This window comes from Taurulus bubalis (genome assembly GCF_910589615.1).
Source record: "Taurulus bubalis genome assembly, chromosome: 1".
In the NCBI taxonomy this organism is placed as follows: Eukaryota; Metazoa; Chordata; class Actinopteri; order Perciformes; family Cottidae; genus Taurulus; species Taurulus bubalis.
The window spans coordinates 9,574,461-9,602,266 of record NC_136589.1 but is presented as its reverse complement, the minus strand read 5'-3'; the positions used below and the strand labels follow the sequence as shown (position 1 = coordinate 9,602,266).

Here is a 27,806-nt window from a genome sequence, read left to right as displayed (position 1 = left end):
GACCGTCCACAAGGAGATCAGGGGACTTCAGCACTGCAGCTCCAGCCTCTGGCAGGACTTGACTGTCACGGCACAGTTGCTGACTTTTTGTCAGAGCTGTCGGGCGAGGTTACATCAGTCCCCTTTTGTTTCTTTATTAATGTAGCCACCAAAATGTTACATTAGGTGGCAAGTTTGTTCAGCAGTTCTGTGGAACTAAAGATGCTAAAGATGGATTATTAAGGATGTATGTGCGTGTGTATGAGTCAGACTCGACTGTGGTCAGACCTTCATTACCCAGCCAGAGGGTTGAGAAGGAGAATACACTGACATCCCAACCTTACCAGAGATCATTTATTAAATTAATCCAATAAAACGCAAACTTTGATGTATGGTGGAGCTGAGTGCTGGGGTGGCAAGTTGGGAGGGCAGGCCGGTGGCAGAATGTGTGTGTGTGTGGAGGGCTCTGTTCTGCTCTGCACCAGCCACTTAACACAATCCATCTCATTACTTCATCCCACTTCAGTTGCAGGGCATGCAGCCATTCCCCCAGTACTCTCTCGCTCCATAGGCAGCAGGTAAACGCATAAAGTCTGGATCTGCTGCGCTCAGCTCTCCACACTGATGGGGTGTGACCTGCTCTCCTTATGTTTGTTTTCTTTCTCCCCACTTTCCTCCCTCTAACTCATGTCCGTGCGCCTGAAGCGTGCGGTGGGTTGGAGGGCCGAGAGGCGTGAAAGCCGAACGGTAAACACGGTAATAAGGAAGTGGTGTAAAGGCGGGGAACAGCGGGGAGCTGATGGGACTGCACTGCTTAGCCAGTTCCCCTACATTTCCTGCCCAGCGGGACGCCTTCAGCATGTGGCTCATGTCTCAGCACTTACTGTAGTGCTGTCAGACTGCTATAATATCCCTTCCCATTCACTCCCTCATTCACTCTCTTTTCTTAAGATTCCACTCTGAAGCTCGTCAGACTGTTTGTGTAAATGGAACACACAGGGCCGTGTCAGTGGGGTGAGGAAAAGTTTAAGCGTTTGAGGCCATTATAAAACCACGGCAGGAGCCACAGATACTTCTAAAGTCCCAAGTAAGCTGGAGAGAAATCAGTTGAAAAGGGTTTTACTTTGGTATGCAGGAAGGAAACTCCCAACACTGCTCATCAACATTTAAACAAACCCAATTATTTCTTTGAAAATCTTTTCCACATTTTCAAAATAACCCAGTGTTTATGAATAGTGTGTGAAAATAAATAATAATATTTTAACCTTCATAATTAAATTAAAATTTGAATCGGCTTTATGATTTTTTTTTGGACATGTTTTCAGAACTTGTTATTGCTGTACAAACAAAGGGATGTCTGTTAAACATTTATTGACTTTTCACATCAACATCTCCCTGTTCATCAAACACATTGCACACACACAGACAAGCAGGCTCTTGGTGGTTTAATGCACCGTAAATACAATTTCACACTTGTAGCGACTTCAGTATGCTCCCAATTAACCCTGCAAGCTTCCTTATCCACCTGATTAGAGAAATTATCAACGCACAATAACAACATGGCCCTGTGGCTTCACAGACACACTAAACACTGGTGTTTCTATCATTTCCCTTCAAAGTTCTGGTGTCATATATTGTTTTAAATGAAAGTGTACATAATCCAACATTTAAAAACTGGTTTTCAGTCAGCGTCCATCATTTAACAACATAGTACACGTTGTGCTTCAGGTTTCAACCTAACTAACTCGACACAAAATGCAACATGATTTGTTTAAGAACTTAGAGATAAAGATATTTACGGATCAAATATTAAACAGAACGTTTCCATTTTATATTATTTTATCTACAATTTTAATTCAGCTTAATAAAGCAGAATGTCAAAATTAAACACTCGAACACATTAGGTTATACATATATATTTGATTTGTCCTTGTATTAACATAGTCTTGTCTAACTCGTTTCTTGTTTTCTTGTCTCTCTTTCTGTCTTATTGTCTCCTTTTCTTTTTTCTCTTTTTTCTCGTCATTGATTCTGTATTGAAAAGGAGGAAACCGTAGTTTCTAATTGAAGTGATACTATGTTGTTTTATTTGAAATGCCTGCATGTTTCACCTCATAAAGCTGCCTGTAAGTAAAGCAAGGCTCTTTTTGCTCATGCCAGCCAGTGGAGTTGTCTCTGTTGTCTGTCCTGTTATCAGGGTTTGACCCGAGTTAAACATTCTAATTACAGTCAGTTCAAATGAGCACCGGTGCTTTGTATAATCCCCACCCCAGGGAGAGAGCATTTCACCTAGTTTAGGATGAAACAGTAGCCCCCCCACCACGGCCGCTTTCCTTGAAGTGGTAGAGAGAGGAGAACGTGAGGGCCAAGTTGGGAAGTCACACCAAGAGGATCTGCCTCACAGGCAAATAAAGAGTGTGTGCTCAGGTTAGCAACCTACCAGCTCAGTGGGCTCTATCCTTAAGGGGAGAACTCACCTGCTCACAGATGGAGCTGTCAATTAGAGCTGCTTAATCTGGGAATCAGTTGAAAATAAAACATGGCCTTCTGGTGGCAAGCCTGGGTCAGCTAACTGAGATGGAAGCACAACAGATGGACAATGTTGTCCATCTTCAAAGGCCTCTGACATGAGCCTAGTCGTGTGACCTCCCAGAGCTTTGCCCTTGGTGAGCCTTGTTATCTGAACGAGCCATTCTGCATGCTAAATTGAAGGGATACTGACGACGCTTTCAAGATATATATTCCACTGTGAGTTACAATAAGGCGTTTAATAAGTCAAACAAATTCACAAATAGACACTAGCTCTTCACTAAAATAAGCTGAACAGTAGTATATGTATTTGAATTCAGAAAGTGCAACTTAAAGGCTTTGAGAATATGAGTGCTGGCCTTCACTAACATATTTAGAATATCATATACTGCTAGAATTTTGTGCAATTGACACAAAGTTGACATCCTCACTCTAATCTTTAACACTGCTCACCACTGAACAGTGCCACATGTTGGAGGTGGGCTCCTGGCTCTCTCCCCGAGGCCCTATTCCCATGGCTAGACAGATTACTGTGGGAGGAGAAGGGCTGCCAGGGGAGACTGGTTCCCCTATTAGACGTATGGAGCAGGGGTTGTAAGCTGGGGCGGTGGAATGGAGGGAAGGATGGAGGGAGGTGGCAGGGAAGAGGGGTGGAGAGGGGGATAAGCTGCTCTGAGAGTTGAACGGAGCTCCAAAATGGTGTGTGGGGGCAAAGGATTAGGAAAGCTCTGAGGAAGACATCTGCTTCTGTGCCAAGCTCCACATTATCAAAGACACCAGCGTTTCCCACATCATCAACTTTTCATGAGCGCACACACTGGTAAATATCAGTCGCAGCGGCCTGCGTCTCAAGGGGGCAGAGCAGGGCGAGGAACCTTTCCTTATTTCACAATCAGAAAAACACAATTCTGAAAGGCCTCTCTGAAAAACTTGGATACCATATTAAGTTTCTCTTCTTTTACTTATTCATCGACACATCCCACTATCTTTTAATCCATTAAACATGTGTATATTATATGTGGAAGTAGTATGATCAATATATTCCTCTGTATCTATTATAAAACAGCCAGTTGTTGCTCTTCTTCTTAACCACTGGTATATATTTCATGAACAAAAATCTAATTCCACAGAGACTGACCTTCTCTTCCTCTGCAGCCCTCAGCATGCTCTCCCACATGGACCTGATGATGGGGATGTCTTGGTGTCTTGTGATGTAGCAGTGGGCCTGGACCACGTGAGCTAGAGTCAGGCTGCTGATCACAGCCTCCAGAACCTTCTTCACATAGCTGAAGGACAAGTGGGCCTGCGTCCTGGTGCCAGCCTTTACCAGCTGCATGGTACATGGGACCAATGCAATTTGGCCCGCGCAGAAAACCGACTCATCAACCTGCAGAAACGAGCACACAAGAAAAACACAGCAATGTTGGCATTACTATGGTAAACCCAATATTAACAGTCGAGAGCCAAACTAGCAGCTTGGTAAGGGTGTACTTTGTACTTCACCAAAGTTATACTGATGGGAAAATGAATGTCTTTACCGTCAAGCCACTTGTGAGGATAAAAACAAGTAAGGGCTGCAGTTGTCTTAGGTTATTGCCACCCTATACTCCAATGCTTGAACATATTTGTATCATACATTTACAAAAACATACAGGCTAAAGGCTTACATCTTTCGACTTCTCCATGCTTGCCACTAGATTGCAGTCTTGAACTGATCTGGTAGGGTAGTGTTTGGAAGAGAGCTGAACAAAAGAAATACAGACGTATTGCTGAGGGAAACATCTGCCCCTCAGGGCCAAAGAACCTGAATCTGAGTAATTAATGGCAATTAAAAAAAAGACATGGTGATGTATATGCACACAAATATAGGATGTATATATATGTGTATAAAACCCCAGCAGTAATTGTGCAAAATTGTATCTATGTAGTGAAACTCAATTCAAGGAAATGTATCACAAAAAAAGTATCTAATTAATTAGACAGTTATGAACTATGAACATAATTCAACCCAAAACATAGATGAAAGGATCAAGTCATGTCACTCCAAATTATTCTTTCTTTTTTCCCTGAGTACAACATTCATCAATGAGGTGCTATAATCAAATTAACATTAATTATAAGTGTATGTTTGAGTAGCAGTGCATTAATTAACAACTTTCACCTCTGCCATTTATCAGCATCTTATCACCAACAATTTTCATTTCACAAGCAGGCATTCTGTGAGAATCCTGCCAATGTGTCTGCGTTGCACAAGTGTTATTTATAGTGTGATAATAAGCTCAATTCTCTGTTAAATACCTCTGTTAGAACTAAGCTTCTTGTATAATGAAACCTGAAAATAAATCTATCTGTTTAATGCAGAGAGATGATTCAGGATGAGGGGTGGCATTAAGGAGGTCAGGTCTTTAGAGACCCTGTGGCTCACCAGTGTTTGAGGTCCGACGGCATTAGGGCTTAACACTAGCTGCTGGTCAATGCAAATAGCTGTTGGTGACATGTTGATAATTGCTGGCCTATGCAGGGACCTTGGAGCACATGCAGATCTCCAGGGAGGATCAAGAAGGCCTGAATCAATTGATACATGGCCCGAGACAAGGCCCTTTGCTGATTAGCAAAGACACAGCCAGGGGTGTCATGTTTCACCAGAGTTAGCATGGACCAGATGTCTTACTCAAGACTTAGCACTCTCTCAGCCAAACTTCCAAACAAGCCCTTTGTTTTCTTTACTTGGTTCAGTTTCAGACTGACACAGATAGGCCCAACAAGACACAACTTGTTCAAAGGAGGAAAACCGAAAACTGAATATTTTGTTCTTACCGAATTGTATGTCTTTAATGGGATACTGGAAGAACAAGATGCTACAGCTGCACAACTGTTTAGCTAGAGGGCAAACATGGTCATGGCTATTTCCATAATCAGATGGGTTTGCCATGATCCCCAGCTCCTGGGTTCACTTGTCAACTTTGATGAATCTTCAGTTTCCATCTCTGCTGCTGCAAATTACCGGCACAGTGCAGGAGACAAGAGATGGAGGTAAGACAGCGCGAGTGAGCGAGGGGGAAGAAAGGGAGGAGATAAGGCCCTTGCTGCTTTCAACCAGTTGGATCAATCCCTGGATCATTTACCTGCGAGCACAATCTGCCCGAGCGCCTGCATTACTATGTCTGCCTCACATAGAAGCCAGATTCCCACACATCAACAACAAATTGTCATTGGCATTCCATTTATGAGCCATCAAATGCCATCATATCCACTCCAACAAAGAAGGGCCCCGTCAGGTTGGACGGGTGGCCAGAATCTCTTAACAAGCTCGTCCCCATGAAAAGAGCTCACTCCACTTTGAATTCATAAAGACTGGCTACCATTTGTATATTTGAATATCAAAAGGGGCTAGCATGGGGCCCCTTGACTGTTAAAGGCATACTCCCCGAGCTTCTACCAAGCAGGTGTGTGATGATCAATTATTAAGGATCCCGCTCTGGTTACTCTTAGTGGGAGGTGGAATTGGGGATTTGGGGGTTTGTGGTGGTGGGGGCACATCTTTCTCTGGTGAACCTGGATGGGGGAGAGACAGTGGAGAAGGGAGAGCGAATACTATTTACATAAAATTAACAGTTCAAAAGAATGAGTTCACACACCAATCAAACTTGTTAATTGACTGTCAATGGTGTGTCCCTGAATATACAACACAACTACATTATTCATCTTAGGCCTTGACAGGGAAGACAGTCCAATTTGCATGGGCGTTCTAAACGTGATCAACAACCACAATGCCACATGCATTTTTAATAGGCCAGAGATGGGATCCTTTAATATTCATAAGGGTCAAACAATTGCATATGACATTAAACTTTCTATAACAAGGTAAGTATTTTTCAAATGCTAGTCTTAGCAGTCTAAGTGGCCCGCAGAGAAAAGGGTGAATCAATACTACATGTTCTGTTCTACGGCATCTTAAAAGATTTTCAGAAATTTGGGGTTTTAGTCGCTGCCTTTTTGTACAAAAATGAATATGTTTTATTATATCTCAAACATACTATGCTTGTTGGTGGGCAGTTTGGACAACATTGATATCACAATAAATATCAAAGCAGTATCTAATTTTCGATATTTGATCATTTCAAGATGAATAAAAGTTCAACTTTGTTCCAATTTGTCAACATTTTTTTTTTTATTCTTCTTTTTTAATGTTTGATACAATACAACTGTATAATTAATCTAAACATGAGAAAAGCAAACAAGATCACATGATTTATTTCTATTAATGTTGCCATTATATGCTTTGCATTGTACAGTAAATTGAAGAAGAATACGGAGTAATCAAGCAGCCCTTCTCAGTATTAACAAGGCCTTTTTTTGTTTGTTCATGCTTTATCAACCTTTATTTCAAGGCTAAAACGGCATCACATTTCTCATAAACCCAATGACGAGTCAAAAGGTCGCCATGCCCACAGACATGCTCTCTCTCTCTCTCCATCCCTGAGAGCTGCAGACAGAAACATATATGTAAATGTACTCAGGGAGCGCCTGGCTGTGTCCGCTTCCAACCCTTAACGGTGTCTCGTTTCAGGCTGGTGTGTCTGAGGTGTTTCTAATTGCAGTTTTTGTCAAAGAGCTTCCAGAGATGACCAGACAGTGCGAGACTATATTCACATCGGTGTTGGAGCCCTCTGGGCCCCCATCGTGTTGAGGACGTCTCCGAGTGTCATTAGCAGAGCTTTGGGATGGTATGGATGAACTGGGGTGGCCTGGATAAAATGACCCGGTATTGACGAACAGTCAGGTTTTTCTGCTTGGTTCCAAGGACAGAGAGAGGTGAAAAACTGCTCCACCGCTACTATCAGATATGCTAATGGTCACATTTCTCCCCATTGAGACCTCATGCATAATTTAACCAGGTAAATGATAATACAAAATGTGTAAAATATGTTAGATTAATATGGTGTAACTTTTCCGTTATGCAAGGACACATGTAACCACACTAAAATGGTAATGGCAGCACAGTATCAGCTACAGGGTGGGTAATTAAATGCAAACTGTAATTAATATTTGTAATATGTCCTTTCACGGAGTTGGTACTACATCTTTGTGAGTGTTGTTTACAGCCTCATCAAGGAGTAAGGGTAAAATAGTTCATCTTCAGAGCACCAGCCTTTCCAACTCAAAGCTAAAACCTTTTAAAGAGTATTTTTGAAAGTTGTATGCCTCAACTAAATAGTCAATAGTGAATATAGACAAAATGTTAAAGGAGTTTGACAGAAGCAAACCAACGAGGCCGCATCTACATTTTATGTTCCATTCAAAACTTGATTTGATATATAAACATCTACAATTTATTTTAGATGGGACACTCTTCGGTTCACTTTTAATCCCTTATGGAACATTCTTAATATATGTGACAAATTTCAAAATTTCTATCTTGACTCTTTAGTAATTTTCTTCTTTTCTTAAATATTTTAGGGTTGGCAAATAGCTCAAAATAGTTCAAAATGTGGGGATCAAAAAACAGAGGTTGAAGTTCTGTTGAATGTATTTAAGGGCATATATTATTTCTGCTTTTTGGCGGGGATTTGATTTGCAACGACTGTTTAATCCTTGTGTGGTGGATGGCAGTTTGTCAGGGATGTGTGCTGTGATTTCATCTTGAACTGGCTTCAAGTCTGTGGGGCTCTTTCAGCATTAGTGCATTCAAAGCAGATCACGTCTGGGAGTGGGAAATGATAAGAGATGGGCTCATGTTGTGCTGCGCCCTGAGGAAATCCTGCCTCTTCTGACACCTCATTTCTACAAATACAAACCTTTCACGAGAACCACAACCGTTCTTCCCTCTACAGAATCTCTCCCCATGTTAGGCTTCTCATTTAAGGCTTCATGGGTAGGGGGAGGGAGATATTTGCCTTTTTTATTCCCTCCTGTTTTTCTTTCCACTATCTTTATTTTTCTTCTTCCTGTTTGTGCTCCAGTTTGAGCCTAACCCCTGTATGCTCAACTGTCACACAAAATCAGTGTAACTTAACGGCGACATAAATAGCCGTATGAAGTGCACAAAGAGAAAGAGTGCAAGTATAGGGCATTTCTCAATGCATTCTCTCAGTTCTAAAACTGCACATTTATTTCAGGAAACAAGCCATATGTTCAAAACACAAGGTTATATTGATGACAAATTTAGAAGTACACTAAAAATTGCACAACTATAATGAGCCATTGTTGAGGCAACGTGTGGTCAGAATAAGCCAGTGACACTGGCCTTTGCCCAACCCCCACCTTCTCCAAGCTTATGTTTATTTTTCTGTTGTGCCTGTATGTCTGCCCTCAACATGCCCACTCCATAGACACTGAGCCGTGTGGAAGAGTAACACTGTCATGTCAGCTCTGGTCAACTTTGTGGTAGTCAGGAGCTGCCGCTCAGTACTATAACCAAGGTCAGAGAAGCCTGACTGTCTGATGCTCAGGGAGACACATCAGAATGCCAACAGGCATGAATAAACAAATAAATAAAAACATCTTTCCACAGTAAAAATATATATATTATATTTTTATACCACAAATAAGGTAATTTTGATACAATTTGGCATGGCTTCTGTGTTTTGTTCGAAATGAACTGTTGCTGTAATTATGTTCAAATTAAAACAATAAGATCAAATAAAAACCTAAATCCTCAAAGCTGATGTAATAAAATGGTCTATAGTTGTTGAGTACTGTGCCACACCAGAAGTGGGATGTGGATGAAGAGTGATGGAGGGGCATGTTTTTTCATTGCGTTAGGCAAAATGCCCTGCTGCCTTCAACTGTCCCGACCTCATATTTTTTGACAAATTGGTTTTGAGGCTTTTACGACTGATGCACATATCGCAAAAATCATTTCTGCCAAGCTTCCTCTATGACCTGCCCGTGGGATATGACAAGCCCCTCCATGCATCGCTCTATCAAACCGAATCTTTCCAGGACAATGCAAATTATGACAAATTCCATCATCCTGCATTATGCGCTTTCCCGCTAATCTCCCTAATTCGAGAGAATCTGGGAGGGTCTCGCTGTTTCAGCTGAGGGGCATGTTGTCTGATTGAATGATGCTGAAACTGCAACCCTCAACCCCCGTTCTTCCTTCCTTCCCAGCTGTGACCACCTCGTCTCTTCTGTCTTTTCATATTTTTCCTCTTTTCGAAGCCCCATCTCTCAAGGCCTGACTGGTAATGGAAGCACTAAACTAACCTGGGCACAACAGAATTATGTCAACACAAAATGGCACAACCATTAAAGTGTAACTATAAGAAGTGGGGAAGTCTGTGTGTGTGACAGGGCGTGTGTGTGTGTACGATATGAAGGATAGGACCACAGTGTGATATGTCTATTCTGCATAAGACATTTTGAGTGTCTGTCTGCAACCCAACAACATGAAGCTGCTGGTTCCAGAGAGAAAAGTCCTCTGCATCCACATTCACAACAACCAGTTAAACACACACACACACACACACACACACACACACACACACACACACACACACACACACACACACACACACCTCCTCTTCTCTGCCCTGTTGCTACTCTGTATTGTGTAATGGACACAACATGTAGTTCAGTATTCACAAGTAAAAGATGGACAGCATACAAACGAAAAAAAGAAAAGAAAAAGACAGATGAAACAAGACGGTGAAATGCAGTGCAGAGCAAAGAGGTGTAGTTCCTTCTGCTCTCAACAGATGGCAGTATGGCTGCATTAAAAAGGCAGCTGGAGCATCAACAATGCTGTTCATACAAAGTCCAATCCCTCCTTGGACAGGCTGGCTAGACAGCATCCAAGTCTTCTCGGATTTTCTTACTTTCCTTTTTTTTTGGCAAAGTCAAAATGTTTGCATAAATAATCCACAAATTCCACCACTTAATATGGATGGAGGAAAATTTGGGGGGAAATTATAAAAAGTAGTCTCCAAATTGTATATGGTTTTCATTGCAATTTCATTGAAAGTGTTTTTCTATCGTTTTTATCATCAAATACTGACCATCGAATGTAGCAAAAAGAATAAACTAAAATGAAATGAAAATCTAAGAAGAAAGATCCATCGAAAAAATTCTTGCTTATATGTTATTTCACTGTAAATGTGCACCATAGATATTAACATTCTCACTAAAACAAACTGATAAAATACAATGTCCTGAAAATGAACTGAATCCCTGCTGAAAAATAGCAAAAAAAATATATAATATTAAGCAAAAAATATAAAGCAAATATTAACATTCGTGTCGGAGCATCAAATTCAACTCAATACATTTTGACATGTGGAAAATATTGTGTACTCTATATTATATTGAATGAACTCTTACCCTGAGCATCTCAACTACATTACATTACCCAGACTTACGGGGCCTGACAACTCCTTACATAATAAATCCATAATATCAATAATAAATATATATTAAAAGTGAACATGCTGATATGTCCGCAGAAAAAAAGGGGCTGTATATTATTCATCTGCAGCAGTTTTTACCTCAATAAAGCGTGTTTTGATGACAATGGCATTTCAAAAATGAATGACCCCGGTTAGAAGTTACTACTCAGAAGAATTGCTCCATGTGAAATTTTTTATGAAGCGAGTGTCCAAAAGTAAATGGAGTGCAAGCACTAAACTCTTGTCTGACTCATCTGTAGTACTGGAGAAAAAAAAATTAACTAATACATGAAGACAAAATGGCAATGCTCGCACACTATTGCATGCAGATGTAATAATCATTTCTAACCAGACGCCGACTGCCAATTTGAATGTGTACAACTTATGGAATCGCAGAAACATAGGAGAGCATAACAATTATAGGAATCATATATAATAGCAGTTTCCTAAAATACACAAGCGGCAGTGCAGGGCTGTACAGATTGTCAGGAGGGGAATCTGCTGCAGTAACAAGTCGTCTCTAAAAGCCACTCAGTCTGGGTCGGTGACAATCAGGGTTACAAACACTGTGTTTGTTGGTAACATATCAATCATGGCTAATTGTTATATATAATGTATTATGTGCTAACAAAACACTATTAATACAATTCTAGACAATTTCATTCAATTCTGTTTTGCTGATATATGTCAAAAATATGAAGCAATTCAGTTTTTTTATTGTGCCTGTTTGCATATGTTTAATCACATTTCCGTACTGCTAGATTCCTCGAAAGTTGCTGTGTTACTCTATTTTGGATAAAAGATTTGGCTATGAGGGAAATGTCCAAAAGTTAGAGGGTTAAATTCCCCCCTAACGCTGTTCCCTATTAGTTTCTGTATGTCACCACACTAGTATGTGTGTGGCAAATGCCTCCTGTATTGTTCCGTCTGTATGTGCCACACGTGTATGTTTCACAAGGAGCATCTTCCTGTGTGTGTGTGTGTGTGTGTGTGTGTGTGTGTGTGTGTGTGTGTGTGTGTGTGTGTGTGTGTGTGTGTGTGTGTGTGTGTGTGTGTGTGTGTGTGAGTGTAAGCCCTGTCAGCTATGCCCTCTCGTCACTGCAGGGGGAAGAAACACACCCGGGCAGCTCTGAATATAGTGGCTAGTTACCATAGTAATGGGATGGTCATACGTCTCTCCTTTCTTAGACAGTGATGGGAGTGGACAGGACATGGCGCTATGCTTTTTATCTATGCATTTGGTATTCAGTTATTTCATTCCACAAATAAAAAGTCAAGCCAATGCACCTCTCCTTTTTCCGTATTTAAATTGAGGGGTAAAATGGGAAGTAAAAAGTTTGTGTATGGGGGTAATAATTCACACAGGGGACTACAAATAATGATGTGTTATGACTGAGTGTTTGTGATTGCAATTGTAACAGTGCAAATGTCTTGGCATATATCTGCTGCGGTTGGATTTTTATATGACGCTTCTCAGATGCCTCCTTGATATCTCTGAACCGTTTTCCCCTCCAGTGCTCATCGGCAGTGACAAAGTGAGAAGAAAACAAGCGTGCACACGCACAGACACACTGTAGCGTGTGGTCGTCTCAAATTTAAAAAAGAGAAGAGTGATCCATTCATCAAATAAAATCATATTAATACATCATTACTGATTACATTTGACTACATTCCATTAAATGGTCTAGTACGGTGGTTCTCAAATGGGGGGGAGGCGTTATACGTGAAGGCACTCCAGAGGGTATGGGACATTTGTAAAAAAAAAATCTTTTTGAATAGTTATTTAATGACTATTCAATAAAATATAAGTGTAAATTCATAAACTGAATTGTATATAGTCTATATTAAATCAGACACTGATGGCACAGCATTGTGTTTGCGCTGGTTAGGGGGTACTTGGCTGAAAATATATTTCACAGGGGGTACATCACTGAAAAAAGATTGAGAACCACTGGTCTAGTATATTCTATTCCTATACTGTAGCAGCAAAAATATTTACATTAATACTTGTTTACACAGAAAGTAGTCAAGAAATTGCAAAGATGACAGACTCGAATGGGGGGGGCTGTCCATTCATTAGAGACATCAGAGACCTGTTCTCTGAAGGCTGCCCAGCTGATTAAGGATGGTTATGTGGGGCACGTACACACTTTACTTATACAGTATATATTTACATGCATATCTAGTAGAGTGTATCTCCGCATCATTCAGTATGTAAAAGAGGAAGAGGGACGATGGCTGTGGCTATCCTGTCCTTGCTTCCCATGGCTTGTTGACATGAACCAAGGCAGTCAGGCACCAATAATACATGAAGAGCTGTTCAAAGGCAATTAGGATCAGTTGTCAGGGCCGGGCCCATTAATGAGTGGGAGTGTGGCAGGGGCCGGGGTGGAAGCACAGCTCTGGCGTACGCGTCCGCGTGAGAGTCGATGCACTCTGACAGATCCAGTCCTTCCCCTGTCCTCGCCTGGTACAAGCTGATACCAGTCTGTCCCCACGTGGTGCTGCAGCAGCAGTGGCGCAGGGTAATGTATTAAAGAACGCACTGACTCCTGAAAATGACCACCGCGATGGCAGGTCAGCCTCTACGCAGTCACAGCAGGAGAGAAAGGGGGGGACGTGGGCCGTGTGGGATAGGATTGGGAGGAACATAATTACCTCCTCTGTCGTGTACCACTTCCCATAAAACTGCCCCCTCATCAGATTAAAAACGGAGTCTGATATGACCTCTCACATATATGGGTACACATTTACAGGCACAAGTGCCCAACCCCCGTCCAATAGCTCTAACAATGTCTCAGAACAGCGCCATGACCACGTGTCAACGCAGATATACATCTTCCGATAGGAAACTATATGAGTGGAGGGGGAAAGAAGTCCCGGTTTTGCATACAAGAATATGCAATCCTGCACACGAGCAAACATTTGCCAACAAATGTTTAGGTGCTGATGGTTTAAGATAACGCGTTTGCTCAATCACCCATTTTATTTGTCTTTGCTTACATACTTTTCTATTTGCATGTCAATCAAAGTAGCTTGAATGCTCTATATACCTGTCCTGTCAGTCAAGTCACCCGTGACTCATTGTAATGGCCAGACCAGTTTACCTTGTGATACAGCTAGGGCCTTTCACAAAGAGCTCACGTGTGTGTGTGTGTGTGTGTGTGTGTGTGTGTGTGTGTGTGTGTGTGTGTGTGTGTGTGTGTGTGTGTGTGTGTGTGTGTGTGTGAGACCTGGCCTCAGGGCATACAGCCGACAAGCCACTGCAGTACGATCTTACTGGGTTTGATCAGTGTGTTTTGTGTGTGTCCAGTTCAAATGAAGACAGTTGACCCCAGTGTTTGGGTAGGATGAGTAAAAAGCCTACAGAGACAGACTCAGGTGATGTACAGAGACAGGAACTGAATCGATGCTCGCTGGGGAAAGGCTGTGAGGTGAAACCCGACTGTCTGTCAAAAACCTTTCTGACTCTCCCCAGACAAAAGGTTCAACTCATTGCACACAATTCAGGCATTCAGGAAAGGAAACAACGAGCCTATTCTACTCGTGCCTTCAGTGAAATGAAACGAAAAAACAAATCTGTGTTAACATCCACCACTGCAACTAGGAGCAAGTAACTACAAGTGCTGAAGACCGTAGTTTAGAGAAGCTTTCAATCTCAAGACAGCTCAAACCGCTGAGCCTTCAAGACCTCATTTTTCATCGACTCAATTACTCGACAACTGTTCTGGCCCCACCCCTTCCTCCCTTCCTCCCTGCCTCATCTCCCCTCCTCCCTGGTTGGAAGTGATCATTTGTTCTTTATTAAAGTTGATAACATCCCTTGCATTGTCTGAGTGTGCACGCTAGCGAGCCGCCCCTTACTGTTCTAGCCTCCAGCACTTCGTATTATTGGTGCATTATTTCACGCATGCCCTCTTTTATCAAGTGCTTTTGAAGTAATGTTAATAGACTAGAAAATTGAGACATTTATGAAGTATGGGCCGTGTTTATGAAAAAATCTATAAAGTATGACAGGGAAGAGGTGAGATAAAAGCAAGGTTTTAATAGATTATGGCAAACAGGGGAGAGGCGTCAGATGCTGACGAGCACCTCCTCCGAGATCTCTCATATTTTATGGGATTAATTTTGTTGTATTAGAAATGAAGTTAAATGTCCTAATTAATCTGTTCGTGCTGGATGAATACCTCCCTGAACGCAGATGCACGCACACACACTGTTTTTTTGGCTAATTACTCTTCTGTGGTAATTGAGGAAGATGCAGTCTCGAGATGTAAAGGAAGTTTTTTTTTTGGGGGGGGGGTGGGGTAGTTGATGTGATGGAGGAGGGTGCAGCTGAATTGTGCATGTTGACTCTTTTACAGTAGTGAAACATTGACTGAGAACAACAAACCATAAAACTAAAGCACTTAGCCTAATTTCTGCTATTCATCACTAAAATCCTTGCTTTCTCACTCACCACTTTAGCTCATATTTATCCGTCAGCCCTTTGATTGTTCACCATAAACCAGTGCTGCTATTGTCACAAACTCTTTGTGTGCGATGTGTTATCCAACATTTTCTTTTATAGAAATCACTGTAACATACCGGTATGTTTCTTTTAAAACACAGATGTAGATTAATAGGTTAAATATTCACGTGACCACGTAACCACAAAGTATGTTCAACGCTGTTATCGGATCTTGCATCCATCTTCTACCTCATACTCTCTGCTGTCAATTATCTTAGTCCTTAAAGTAATGTATAATACTCTCCAAAACAGGCAGAAGAAACCTCTATTCTTGTAGTCTGGTTCTACATAGGTGGTCTGACCTCAATATAACTCAGCCTGACCTCTGAACTTATCATCAAGAGAGTCAGACGAAGTTCAGCTCATTGTTTTTAGACATTAAGTCTCCTTAAAGGAGATTATTCAAATTCTACCACCACCCACAGTACACTCCTCCCTTTGACGCTAATTGGCGGCGTCAGATCCACTTCCCTCCTGATGCCTCACAGTCCACTTTGACAATTTTCAAAATCCAATGCAAATCCTATCGCAGGCTTGTGCAAGACGGTCTTCCACATTATTGACTGTCACTCACAATTATGGGAATGAGGCAAGGGGTTAGTGTTCACCAGCAACCTGAGGCTAGAGCAGTCAGCTCCCAAAGCACACCCCGCAGAATCTGATCAGTGAGTATAATTTCCTAGCAAATATCCCAGGGGTGAGCCACTTACCTTAACAGGAAAGAGGAGATGTTTAACAGCCATTCAACCGATAGTCCTCCTATTCAGACCTGGTTTGGCTATTGTGTTTGCCTGTGTAAATGTGGCTCCAAAGGGACTGTGATGGGACAGGAAGAATTAATCTAAATTGCTGAAATTGTCCTGCCGTTTGAGACTCCTGTTGTTACCTCTGACTTCCGTAAATGACAGGTCAATGTTGTTTCCGTCTGGCAACTCATATGTGTAATTGTCTGTACAAATGGATTTCTGTGTAAAAATGTGGAACATTGCTGGCTTAAGAAACCCATTCTTTATTCCTGCTATTATCTTAATGCAATGGAATTGTTTAAAAACTCTTTTTAAAAAACAACTGACAGAAAATGCAATAATAACTTTTATTTATTTTAAAAGCATGCCATTACTTGGCTTTTGTTGTAATGAGATAATTTGTTTTGATATTTTGCAACAAAAATACTGGATGTCTGAGAGCATCTTTTGTTTGCAATAAATTGATTGATGAATTAAAACAGTGAAATGTCTTCTATCTTAATTAGATTATGCAAATTGTGTCAAAACAAATGACAGCAAAATTTGCATTAGATTTCTGATAAATAAGACAGCAAAACAAAAAAAACAGTGGCAAAAGCTTTGATACCGCTGCACTCACAAATGATATACTACATGAATACATGTTATGGTGAATACAACCTCTAAACGCGTGTCAATCAGGAATGGAACAATATGAAACAGTGTAAAAACAAAGCATACATTAAATCCCTGTTCTCGTCTTTATAGCTAGCGGCTTTTACCTAAACTACCGGTATATCATACATTAGCATACAATACACCAAGAGGCCCGCAGCTTTGACATCATAAAGGTTAACTAATTCTTTAAATCAAGTCAGATCTGAATCTGTCAGCTCGCCAGGCCAAGTCGACAGTCAGTCAGCTTGCCATTCCCGAGAGCTGAAGCTGAGCGATTTGACAAGCCAGGCAGATAGATGAATAGATGGATGGCGTCTGAAGGTCCAGCATCCATCACATGCCAATCCCGAATGCCGCCCCACTCTACCTCCACCAGACCCGCCCTTTCAATGTGGAAAGCGACCGTAATCCCATCCAGCTGGACCAGAGTGCACGGTCTGTCAGTAGCCATGTGCTGTCTCTCAAACCACTGGACACTTGTCAAAAGAATAAACTGGTCCCAAGAGAGCTGCACATTGGTCAGTTTATCGCCCTATTTAAGCTGAGACTCTCAGCTCCTTTAAATCCAGATTGAAGACTTTTCTATTTGCTGTTGCCTTTAATTGAACCAGATTCAAGGATATTACTCAATTTCTGCATCTCACTACGTTTTATTTCTTAAACGGCACTGCAACTTTTATCAAATCTTTCAGCTTTTTGACTGTTTTTCATGTTTTAATGAATGTTCTTAATTGTTTTTAAATCTTATTTTCTTCTGCATTATGTTTTGATGCTTTTAATGCTTTTATGTGAAGCTCTTTGAATCGCCTTGTTGAAATGTGCTATGCAAATAAACTTGCCTTGCCTATTTGAAGCACATTCATATGGTTAGCACAACTACACGTTGTCAATATAACCAACAAGAAAGTTAACACTTAATCACAATTATTCATCAAAGGCGATCCTTAATGCTCTATTTTATCCTCTATTAAGTCGTTGCCCCTTCAAAGAGCTCCTCAAAAAAACACCTCTGCTGCACAAAACTGATTACATTCTCTGGACATAATTAAGATCACAAATTCATCCTTTAATCATTTCGAGTTCAGCCCCCCCTTCCAGCCCCCGTGTAGAGCCGGATCCTTCTTTTAATTACTAATTCCTTTCCACAGACAGTGAATGTGGAGGGCTCCAGGTTATTTGGTCTCAGACAGCAGCTTTTCTGTCTCTGTTGTTGCCAGAGCCGTGTCACCATGGTGTCACACGGCACCAGTCACCAAGGAAAATTGTCATTAAGATGGAGTCAACGTACTGGTGAGAGGAGGGGTGGCACAGCGTGCTTGCTCACAGCAAGGGGGTAATTGTATCAATATGTAAAAATCTCTAGCTGTACTGAAGAGTTGTTAATACATTTTTGATCAAATTAAGTCATTGTAGCGTGGAAGAGGAGCAGACACACTGAGAGGCGACGCAGGGGTCGTGTGAGGCTTTGTGCACAGCTCTGAGCAAGCAAACTCTTCTCATTGTTTTCTCAAATTGCTTTGGATATGAATGATCATTAGAGGTATGAGAGATCAGGCTGTTTTCCAGCGGCAATAGCACATGCCTACAGCTGACTTAAATTTCATGTCTCAATGAGACTCCATTGAGGAAATCAAGTTAAACGCAAACCTGATTCTGTAGGATACATCTCAGGAATCCAAGCCTCTGAGCTTCAGTGACACACTGGTGAGATATGCCGTCAAGCTCTCAAGGAATGGCTAATCCACACATGTTCTCACTCATAAACGGATACGGCTGCAGGATCAAGGACAGTGTGGCGGAGATGGACACTATCCTTGTTGACAGTACCTTGACAAGTGTAATCCCATATAATACACACTGGGTAAACAAAACACCAAGCCAACCGTGCAACCACGGCCCACACTTCCTCTGCTTTGCCTTTGAATTTGACATTCTTCGTCGTTTTGAAACAATATCAAAGAAATCGTGTTCGTAGCTTGACAAACAAGTGCAAAAATGGATACACACTGCCCGCTATAATAAGGATACATATTTACGATTATACATAAAAGTAGTAATGAGAACAAACTATCACACGTAACAACAATCACATGCATCTGCACGCATGCAGCAATACACAAACAGAGACAACAGAGACAAACACAGTGAACTACATGTAATCGGAGACACTTCAATTACAACAAAACATAATGAGAATCACCGGCGAGATTCGTCATTCATCCAAGTAATCCTTGGTAGTCCGCCATTGATCTATTACTCACAGAAAGTGATACTTTAAATTGCTTTGCTAACAATGACGCAAAAGAAAACAATATTTCTGGTTTCTGGCTCGGCCCCTCAGACAAGGATCAAGGGATTCAGTGGAGTCAGTTTCACTCTCATTTGCAATTAGTAGCCAAAGAAGTTATGTGAAAAACGAAATGAACAAAAAATGAACAGAAATTAATAAATGTGTGTAGATAACTGGGTGGCCTTCAAAGCACTCCATTTGACGAGACCGTTATGCTGCAAACATTAGCTGAATAATTGATTATCTATTAAAAGTTTAGTTTATAATTAGTCGAAAAACCTGTCAGCACTCTTACCCACCACCAGCACCCCCCTGTTGTGACCTTGGAGCCTTACCCTGAGGGCCTGACTGTAAGGCCCGATGTTGGCAGGGGCCCAGTGGGACAGGCTCTGGACATGCAGGGCTTCCCTCTGGTGGAAGCAGCCTTCCTCCAGGGGCTCGGTCCAGTCATGGAGTAGGCAGTCCATCTGCAGCAGCTGGCAGGCAGGTAGAGGAGCCTGAACACACACCCTGCAAGGAAAAGAGAGGAAACGTTGAAAGAACGTGACAACAATAACTTGAATTGAGAATAAAGCTGCTGAAGAGAACTACATGTATTTGGAGTGAATGTAAATGTACTTTAACAGAGGGAAGGAGAAGAGTGGGCAAAGTCTGTCTGTGTGTGCTGGCCCCTTTACCTTGCTGGAGGGTTCATGCCAAAGTGTTTCTTATAGACGGTGTTGAGAGGAACAAAGTCTTCCATGGACCTCACATACAGATGAACAAGGATGATGTCCTTCATCTTCCAGCCTCTGCTGTCTAACTCACCTGGACACAGACAAGACATTGTACTGTAAATAACTGGAGCGTAGCATATCATACATTGTCACATAACCTGACCTCGACCAAACATACTCCCATTTTAGCTAAGCTAACTAGTGCATATTTGGTAAATGTGGTTGTGAACCACAAAGTATAAGGGGCATATAGCAGTGTACTCTAAATTAAAACGCAATATAAAAAATGACCGTGTAATGGTAAGCTTGTGACCAAAAAGAAGTGCTGCCCGAGTATAGCCATACTTATAACATGTCACCAATTCCATGCAATTTGTTCTTTGAGACTGTTTTTGGTTTACCTCTATACACGTATTCTATTTCTAGTATTTCTTTTGACATTTGGTTTAGAGGAAGTTATGAGTTGCATCTATTCCCAATCCTGCCAGTGACAAACAAATACTCATGGAGTCTAAGTCAGTGTACAAGCATTTGCTTGTGTCAAAATGGCAGGCTTACAAAAAAGTCTGTTCAAAAGGTAATTTGAAGGCTATCCCCACTGTAGTTAAGAGGTGGATATATAAATCCATTGCAAGTAGTAATGGTATTTGTCCCCTTCTATAAAGAGCAGTGTGTGTGCATATCGTAGGCTTTGGATGCAAACACAGGCACAAGGGCTCAAAGCAAAGGCGTTCACCCTACAATCATTTGAAAGAGCTTCAAGTTTGTTTTTCCTTTGCCAACACCAGCGTCTCAGACTACTTCGCCCTCATACAAAGAGGTTGTTCATTAAATATTAACTTGTTTAATATTGTCTCTGCACTGTGAAGGCTGTTCAGCCGAGCACCACCATAAACATTAAATATGCGTTTCATCTTTCGCTCCTCTTTCTCCATCAAAAAAAGAGCAAGAGGGAAAGAAAAAAAATCACGTGCACTTTTAAACTTCTGCAGGGCAAAAACGATAACCCACCCAACATGGCTGTGTGTGTGTGTGTGTTTTAAGAGACTTTGTTTTGGGTTAATTTGAAGTGCTTGTCCTTGTTTGGTGGCTAACTCGTGATCCCAATCTTGTGACAGACGGAGTCTCTGACAGACAGTGTTTTGCCTGCTAGGTTGAAAAAGCACTTTTGAATAAGTAACGACTTCTCAAGCTCCTCCTCCTCGTATGCCTTTTGCTCATGCAGCAAAGAGAAAGAAAGACACCCAAGGGACAAAAAGTATTCCCCATATGATTCTCTCCAATGGATTTTAGGGGCTCACATATAAGCCTTGTAGAATATGTTTTACTGAGCTGCTTAAATCACCCCTGGACAAAGGAATTCTGTATCATCTTCCCTTGGTCATATCAACAATGCAATTTTTATTTGATTGAAGAAAACATTACTTATTAAAGGCTAGTTTACTTGCAAATGGCGTTCTGTGAGCGTTTTTCTCCTGCGATTTAAGGGAGGCCAAAAGGGAATTTTCTAGTAGACTCTCATATTTTCCCAAGTGTAGAGATATTTAAAAGCATGTCTACAGCAGTGGTACACCATGTTCTTCAAAACTGTGCACTCTGTTGCTCAATGCGTTCCCTCCCTCACACTTCCCATTACTTTGCAGCTGTTTGAAAGCAGCCGATGTCTGGTCCTGGATCCCGAGATCTCTGCACTGAAGGCCGTTGATGCCAGAGATCCACTGATAGCCTTTGGAGCTTCTTGGTGAGCAGGATGGAGGGAAATCTGCAGGAAGAGATACATGAAAAGGAAGAAGGTTGGCTGGTTTGGATTTTCACATATATTTTGTGCAGTACAATTGGTTGGTCCAGGCTTATAATGTTCGTTCAAGACTTTTAGAACATACAAAATAGGTATGTCATTTTAGTTTCTTCCTTCATTTACAACCAAGACATATGCTGTATGGGAGGTAATTCATGCATAGGTGGGTCATGTCGAAGGAGAACTTAATAATTCAGAGATTGTCACAAATACAACGAGAAAATGACAGTTCTTGTCAAAGACTCACACAGAAATACTAGCATCATAATGTTGTCCGCATGACACAGATTCAGGGAGCAAACACCACACACAAATATAATTTGACACACGCACACACAAACACACACTCAAGCGTGCATGTCAGCACGTGCATGCCTCACCAAAAATGAATCTCACCGTGGCCCTGCTGACAACTAAGGTCACAATTTGATGTAAATTCTTGCTGGTTGTCTTGAGCTTGATCAGCATATTCCACCTCCTCAGTCATCTTGTCAATGGCATTCTGGCAAGGACAACTACCATGGGGCAAAGCTCTCGCCACCACATCCTGCAATAAAGCACCACAGGGAATACATCAGGCCAAACGCCCACCAAAGTGCGCTGAGCCTTTTGCAAAGACAGACAAAACGCTGTATAATTAGCCAACCTTTTCAAATTCCCCACCAAGCAGGCTGTGTGTGTCAGTCTTTCATGACAAGGGCCCAGACACATATAACTTCAAGGTGAATGAATATGAAACAACATGCTAACATATTCGAGGTTCAGGCGAATAGGGAGTGGTGTTTTCTGATACTGTAGATTCAATCATGCTGGCTGTCAGTCAAAACTCATGACTGGATGGGTGAGACATGTTTTGGATTTCACCAGTCTCTTCCTTCTGTTTACTTAGACTTTCCCTGCTACTTCTTTAAATAACAAATCATTACCATTCTTCTCTAAGGCATACATATTACCTGCCAAATCATGCTGGGGCGTTACACATTTGAATACATATTTCATATCTCCTCAACGCCCCCCTCACCCTGCCGAACACTCATTTCACCCCCCTCATCTGCTGTCAACTGCATTAGGCCATATGATAATCAGATTAATTATACTTCATCCCCTCTCTCCTGGCCAGCATGAAAAATAGCTTGACTAGCATTAACGCAGGGCAAATGATGGTGGTCCATCCCCACCCCCTGAGCCCGGTGCAGTTTCCTCTAGTGCTAGTGTCACCGCAGATCTGTCACCCTGACGAGAAGAGCTTCAGAAGGCTGAACCAGGGCAGGTTCTCCCCTGGTTGCCACCCCCCTTCCTTTTCCCTTTCCCTCCCCTTGCAGGCCCTGGATCTCCCTGCTCTTCCCCCAGCAACCTAGGGGGGGCTACAGGGGCTGGGGGAGCGTGTGAGCACGTGTGTGTTTGTGTGATGGGGGTGGGAGCAGCGGCGTGGGGAGTGAAAAATATATATAGCTGTAGGGAGTGAGGCTGCAGGGTCACAGCAGTTGTGGGATGGGGGTATGTTTTCTGTCCATAACAGTCCCAAGCCCCCAACCAACATGCAGATACACGCACAAACACACACACACACACACACACACACACACACACACACACACACACACACACGCAAGGCTACAAACACATTATCAAATGTAAATATTACTGTGTGACGTGCAAAAGCAATGCACAAGCAGACCGCATGCCTTACCCTGGAGACATATGGAGCCCCGGGCGAGGAGCATCCCTCAGTGTAACCCTTATAGAACCTCTGTGCAACAAATACAGTGGCATGCATGCAGCACTTCGAGACGCCGGGAAAATGCATCAACTAGTAGGTGTCTTATTCAACCTGACAGTTCCAACCAGAGTAATTAACTGAGATCAATGTCTTCATCTCTGACAATAATTTAAGGATTATTATAAAGTTGTCTGTTCTTGCAGGGAAAGTAAAACGTTACGAAGTGTCACCCGTCTTGTCTGTGCACCCCCATTCAGCCCCTTCTCATATACCAAAAGCCAATTCCTAATGCCCCCCGCAACCCCCCGCCTGTGTCCGCTTAGCCAGCTACCTGAATGCAAAGCGCCTTAATGTGAGCAGACATGTTTATTAAGCTGGGCCTAGTTTCAGGCTGCAGTGAATATTGCAGACGTCAAAGTAGGCCATGTGGGGCTAGAGGAGAGAGAGCGAGGGATGAAGGGAGACACCGAGAGCAAGAGTGTGCGAAAGAGAGAGGCCCTCTGGAGGGTGATCTGAACCCTGCCCTACAGTGCTGTGTTTCTCTTCTGCTCGACAAAGTTATCAGACACCAAAAGGTTTGTTCTTGTATTTGTTTTGCCCTCGTCGTGGTTTTGAAGTAATTAACCCCAAGGTGACTCAAACTTTTGTTGTGGAATCATTGATACAGCATTGAACAAGTTATACTCATGGATTCCTTTAGAGATTTGACTCACGGCATCCTTGTTCTCTGTGTGTGTCGCGGTGAGGTTTAGGTAGCCAACAGGAGCAAAGGCATCTGCTGAGTGGATCACCTTCTCCACTGCATCACTAAACACACACACACGTGAAACATAATATAGTGTTCATCATACAATAGTGTTGGCAAAAACAAAACATACATTTCCAAACATAAGACAGTCACATGCTGAAAATAGTGTCACCATAAAACAGACAAATTATTGTAAATGTATATTGCCTCACTCACATGACCATCTTCCTTTTGAAGAGGGGGCAATCAAGGGTGAAGGTTTCATATTCGCCTCCTTCTCCACAAATATGAACTCCATACTTCTGGGAGAGCTGTTCAGTGAAAGCAAAACACCTCATTAAAATATGTTGTAATGTTGTTCTGTATTTCCTTGAAAAAAGCAATTACTGTCACTTTCCACTACATTTTCAGAATGTTACTTTAAATTGAAATGTATAGTCTAGAAATAACATACAAGTCATTTGAAATAAGATGTCTTACATTACACAAGTATCCTCATGTTCAACTTAGTGTTACTTTTGACACCAGTTCAAACGAAAAATAAATATTTCAAACATTGTGGTACAAACCAGCAATTGTACTAGAATATGATTGAAGTGACTGAAATATTCAGGGGTATTTTCTCACTATAAGCAATAAAATATAAGTAAAATATATTTCCGTGCAGTAATAAGCACTTCCAGATGTTTCAAGACATGCACATGAGCTAACCTGACTGTGAGCGAATGGCATACAGTACATATAGAAATACATGGAAGTACTGCAAGAGTTTAAAGTGTCTGGAAGAGTTTCTACCAGTCTGTGACCTGTTTCAGATGGGGCTCCATGTCAGCAAGAGGTTTTCCTAAGTGCTTCTCTGGATCCAGGCCTGGCACCCACGTGAGAAAAGCACACAGGAGACATACAAACATACACACAGCGATGCACGAAGACAGAAATACATACACAAACACAATTTCACACAGACACACGTGTGGAGAGAAAGAGAGAAAGAGAGAGAGAGAGGTCTGATCAGTGAACAGTGATTGAAGATGACAGGCAGGGAGGTTTACGGGCAGACGCACAAACACACACACGTAAACCTGCACCCTGAATCTATTTGTTTGACTTTGCAAGTAGTGTACACGGATCTCTCCGGGTAAGGGCAACAGTTTTCAATTGCTGGCCGCAGACCCCCCACGCCCCTTCGCCCGCCACCCTCTCATCTAGTTCCCTTTGAGAATGTAAACTCTGGAAAGAGATCTTGTTTATTTGCCTTTTTCACTCCCCTTCCCCTGAAATGGTGCATGGAAGTGACTCACAGGCATGGGAGAGAAAAGAAGGAGGGGAAGGAACGTTGGAGTGCTTTGTATGAATACTCTACGAATACAAGTATCCAACCAACGAACCGACCAAGTAAAAAAGAAAAACATACATTGCCATGCCCAGCTGCTCTTTTAACAAGATATCCGAATCTGGACCGGAGCTTCACCTAAAGATTAGCACTTTAATCAGACCTTTTTTAGGGCTTATGTACATATTAGCAGGAATAAAAAGGTAGACTTAAACAGGAAACCCTTTACTCAGCTTGTTGAGCATTGTAGGGCTTTATTCCTTCGTGACACAAAATCCTGATTTTGTCTTTAAGATGCCACCACACTGAACTCCATCTCACCTTGTAAACCACTCCTTTCACAAGGAAAGTGAAGCCTGCGTTTTCCTACTGTACATTCTTCACTGTTCCGACAAAAAAAAAAAAAGCCCAGAGTACCAGGTGCTTTCTACAAAGAATAGAAAATATAACAGGACATGACTGTAAATGCTCCTGCCACTGTAAAAAAAAAAAAAAAGAAAGAAAAAAAGGACAAAGTTACTGGAACCCAAGAATTACATGTTAACAATCAGAATTACATGTCTTTCCATATTCTCCAAAGAATTTCCTTTTTATGTGGCTGCCTCTTAATTGATTGACATAATCATTATCAAGTTACGGATGACCTCCATGCAGTTGTGACAGTAATGCCATCGCAATACTTTTTTGTTCCTCGTAATTTCTCAGAAAATCCATAGCTCCCCTATTCGGAGGCATCACATGGCCCCGCTCATCGGCACGTTCATGTGTTTAATTAAAGGACCAAAGTTAATCGTAATGTGAGAATCTCTCCTCTCTCATGGCCTGACAACCTCAAAGGTTAATGTGTCATCCGTGGGCCCCATGCGGAGCAATGGATGGGAGACAAGAGGAAAGGGTGATAGGACGTGAAGGAAGGACGTGGCATCCCATCCTGGGTTCATCTTAATCCCAGCTGTGTCTCTCCTCCGGGCCGCGATGGTCCAGCACAACGGGGGAGAGACAGAGGGCCACAGCGGAGGGAGGGCAGAAGAGTGTGGAGGGAGAGAGGGAGCAGGCCCTTATTCTCTTCCCAGGGGATCTGTGGACTTAATTAGTGTGAGAATATCTAATCTCAACATCCTCTCATCTTAACCCTGCCACAAAGGTAATAAGGCAGGAGGAGGAAGAAAAAAAAGCATTAAAATTCAATCCCATTTAAATATCCTCTTTAATTAGTCATGCCTTTTAACAAATTGTAATAATTGGCTCCAAATTGCTGAGGGGATGCCACATTTTTTAATATGTTCATTAACTCCCCTGCTCTTAAATAATATATGATACTTGATATGATATTTACGAGGAGGGGACGATGGAAATCCAAGAAGACAGGAGTGAGTGATGAAATGATACAAAGATGGCATTAACGTGGAGGCATTTCTCCCAAGACCACTTAGCACTTGTATGAGTGTTTTCTTAATTGATGTCCTTGACTGACTTCAGGTTCCTGAAACCGTTTTGGAAATGAAGATAGCTGGAATAAACTTGCACTTGTACAGTACATGCTTCGAGGAGTCTTTGAGTAGCCACTGGTGTGAGCCTTCAGCGATCCAACACCACTCATTTACATGATCTTCACATCTCTGTCTCCTCTGAACCTGTTTTACAACTTGACCTAAACCCAATTACCTAACCTCATTATGCCACATTAAACCCAAATAAGCCCACTAGAAGCTGCCATTAGTCTGCCACCAGAGACAGCAAGACTGCACTTTGGAGAGAGAGGAGCTTCCCTAAGAGAGACTGAGAGAAATGGCTCTCCTTTAAAAAGGCTTTTTACCTCGTATTATCCTATAAAACTCCAATTAAATTCAGTGAACTTTAAAACCAGGGAGCCCAGTAATGAGGGAGAGCATTTTTCAAAAACCTTGTTGGCATTTAGGGCCTTGAAATTAGCCAAGAATAAAAAGTTTACAAGTAAACCAAGAGCCATTTAGGCTTTCAAGTTACTTTTTATATTACCAATATGAAAAACCGATGTTAAAAACTTTATGTTAAAAATATTATGAGGCACAATAGTAGTTAATCCTATTGCAGAGCGCATACAATAACAAGTGGAATCTGGAAAATCCTTTGATTCTGCTTAGAAATTCCCTTCTTGAAGTCAATTCTTGGACCAAAAGTCAAAGCTTTCAGATAAAAAAAAAAACATTCTCCTTCTAAACTCAATAGAAAATGCTGCTCTCACTACTCTTAAAGAAGTCAATGGCAATTATTTCCAGAGAACACTTTTGCACTAATTCTTTTTAACGATCATGATTGGCCTCTACCCACCTTGAGGAGGTTGATTCATGTAAACCCACAGCAGTGAGTTGCCTATTTAATTGAAACTGCTTGTGATTGTGCTTACTGAC

The 27,806-nt window shown here is 41.8% G+C and overlaps 1 protein-coding gene across 1 annotated transcript in view; it reads right to left on the bottom strand.

Annotated features, from left to right (window-relative positions):
* The window catches only part of dph6 (diphthamine biosynthesis 6), a gene marked incomplete at both ends in the record, with an annotated part of 59,151 nt that overhangs the window by 6,140 nt on the left and 25,205 nt on the right, over positions 1-27,806 (bottom strand). Inside the window, 8 exons of the mRNA XM_079230485.1 lie at positions 3,647-3,895; positions 19,437-19,611; positions 19,779-19,908; positions 21,454-21,579; positions 22,012-22,162; positions 24,049-24,142; positions 24,300-24,394; positions 24,890-24,951. Of these exons, the coding sequence (XP_079086611.1) occupies positions 3,647-3,895; positions 19,437-19,611; positions 19,779-19,908; positions 21,454-21,579; positions 22,012-22,162; positions 24,049-24,142; positions 24,300-24,394; positions 24,890-24,951 (1,082 nt within the window). The remainder of the gene's footprint in view (positions 1-3,646; positions 3,896-19,436; positions 19,612-19,778; positions 19,909-21,453; positions 21,580-22,011; positions 22,163-24,048; positions 24,143-24,299; positions 24,395-24,889; positions 24,952-27,806) is intronic.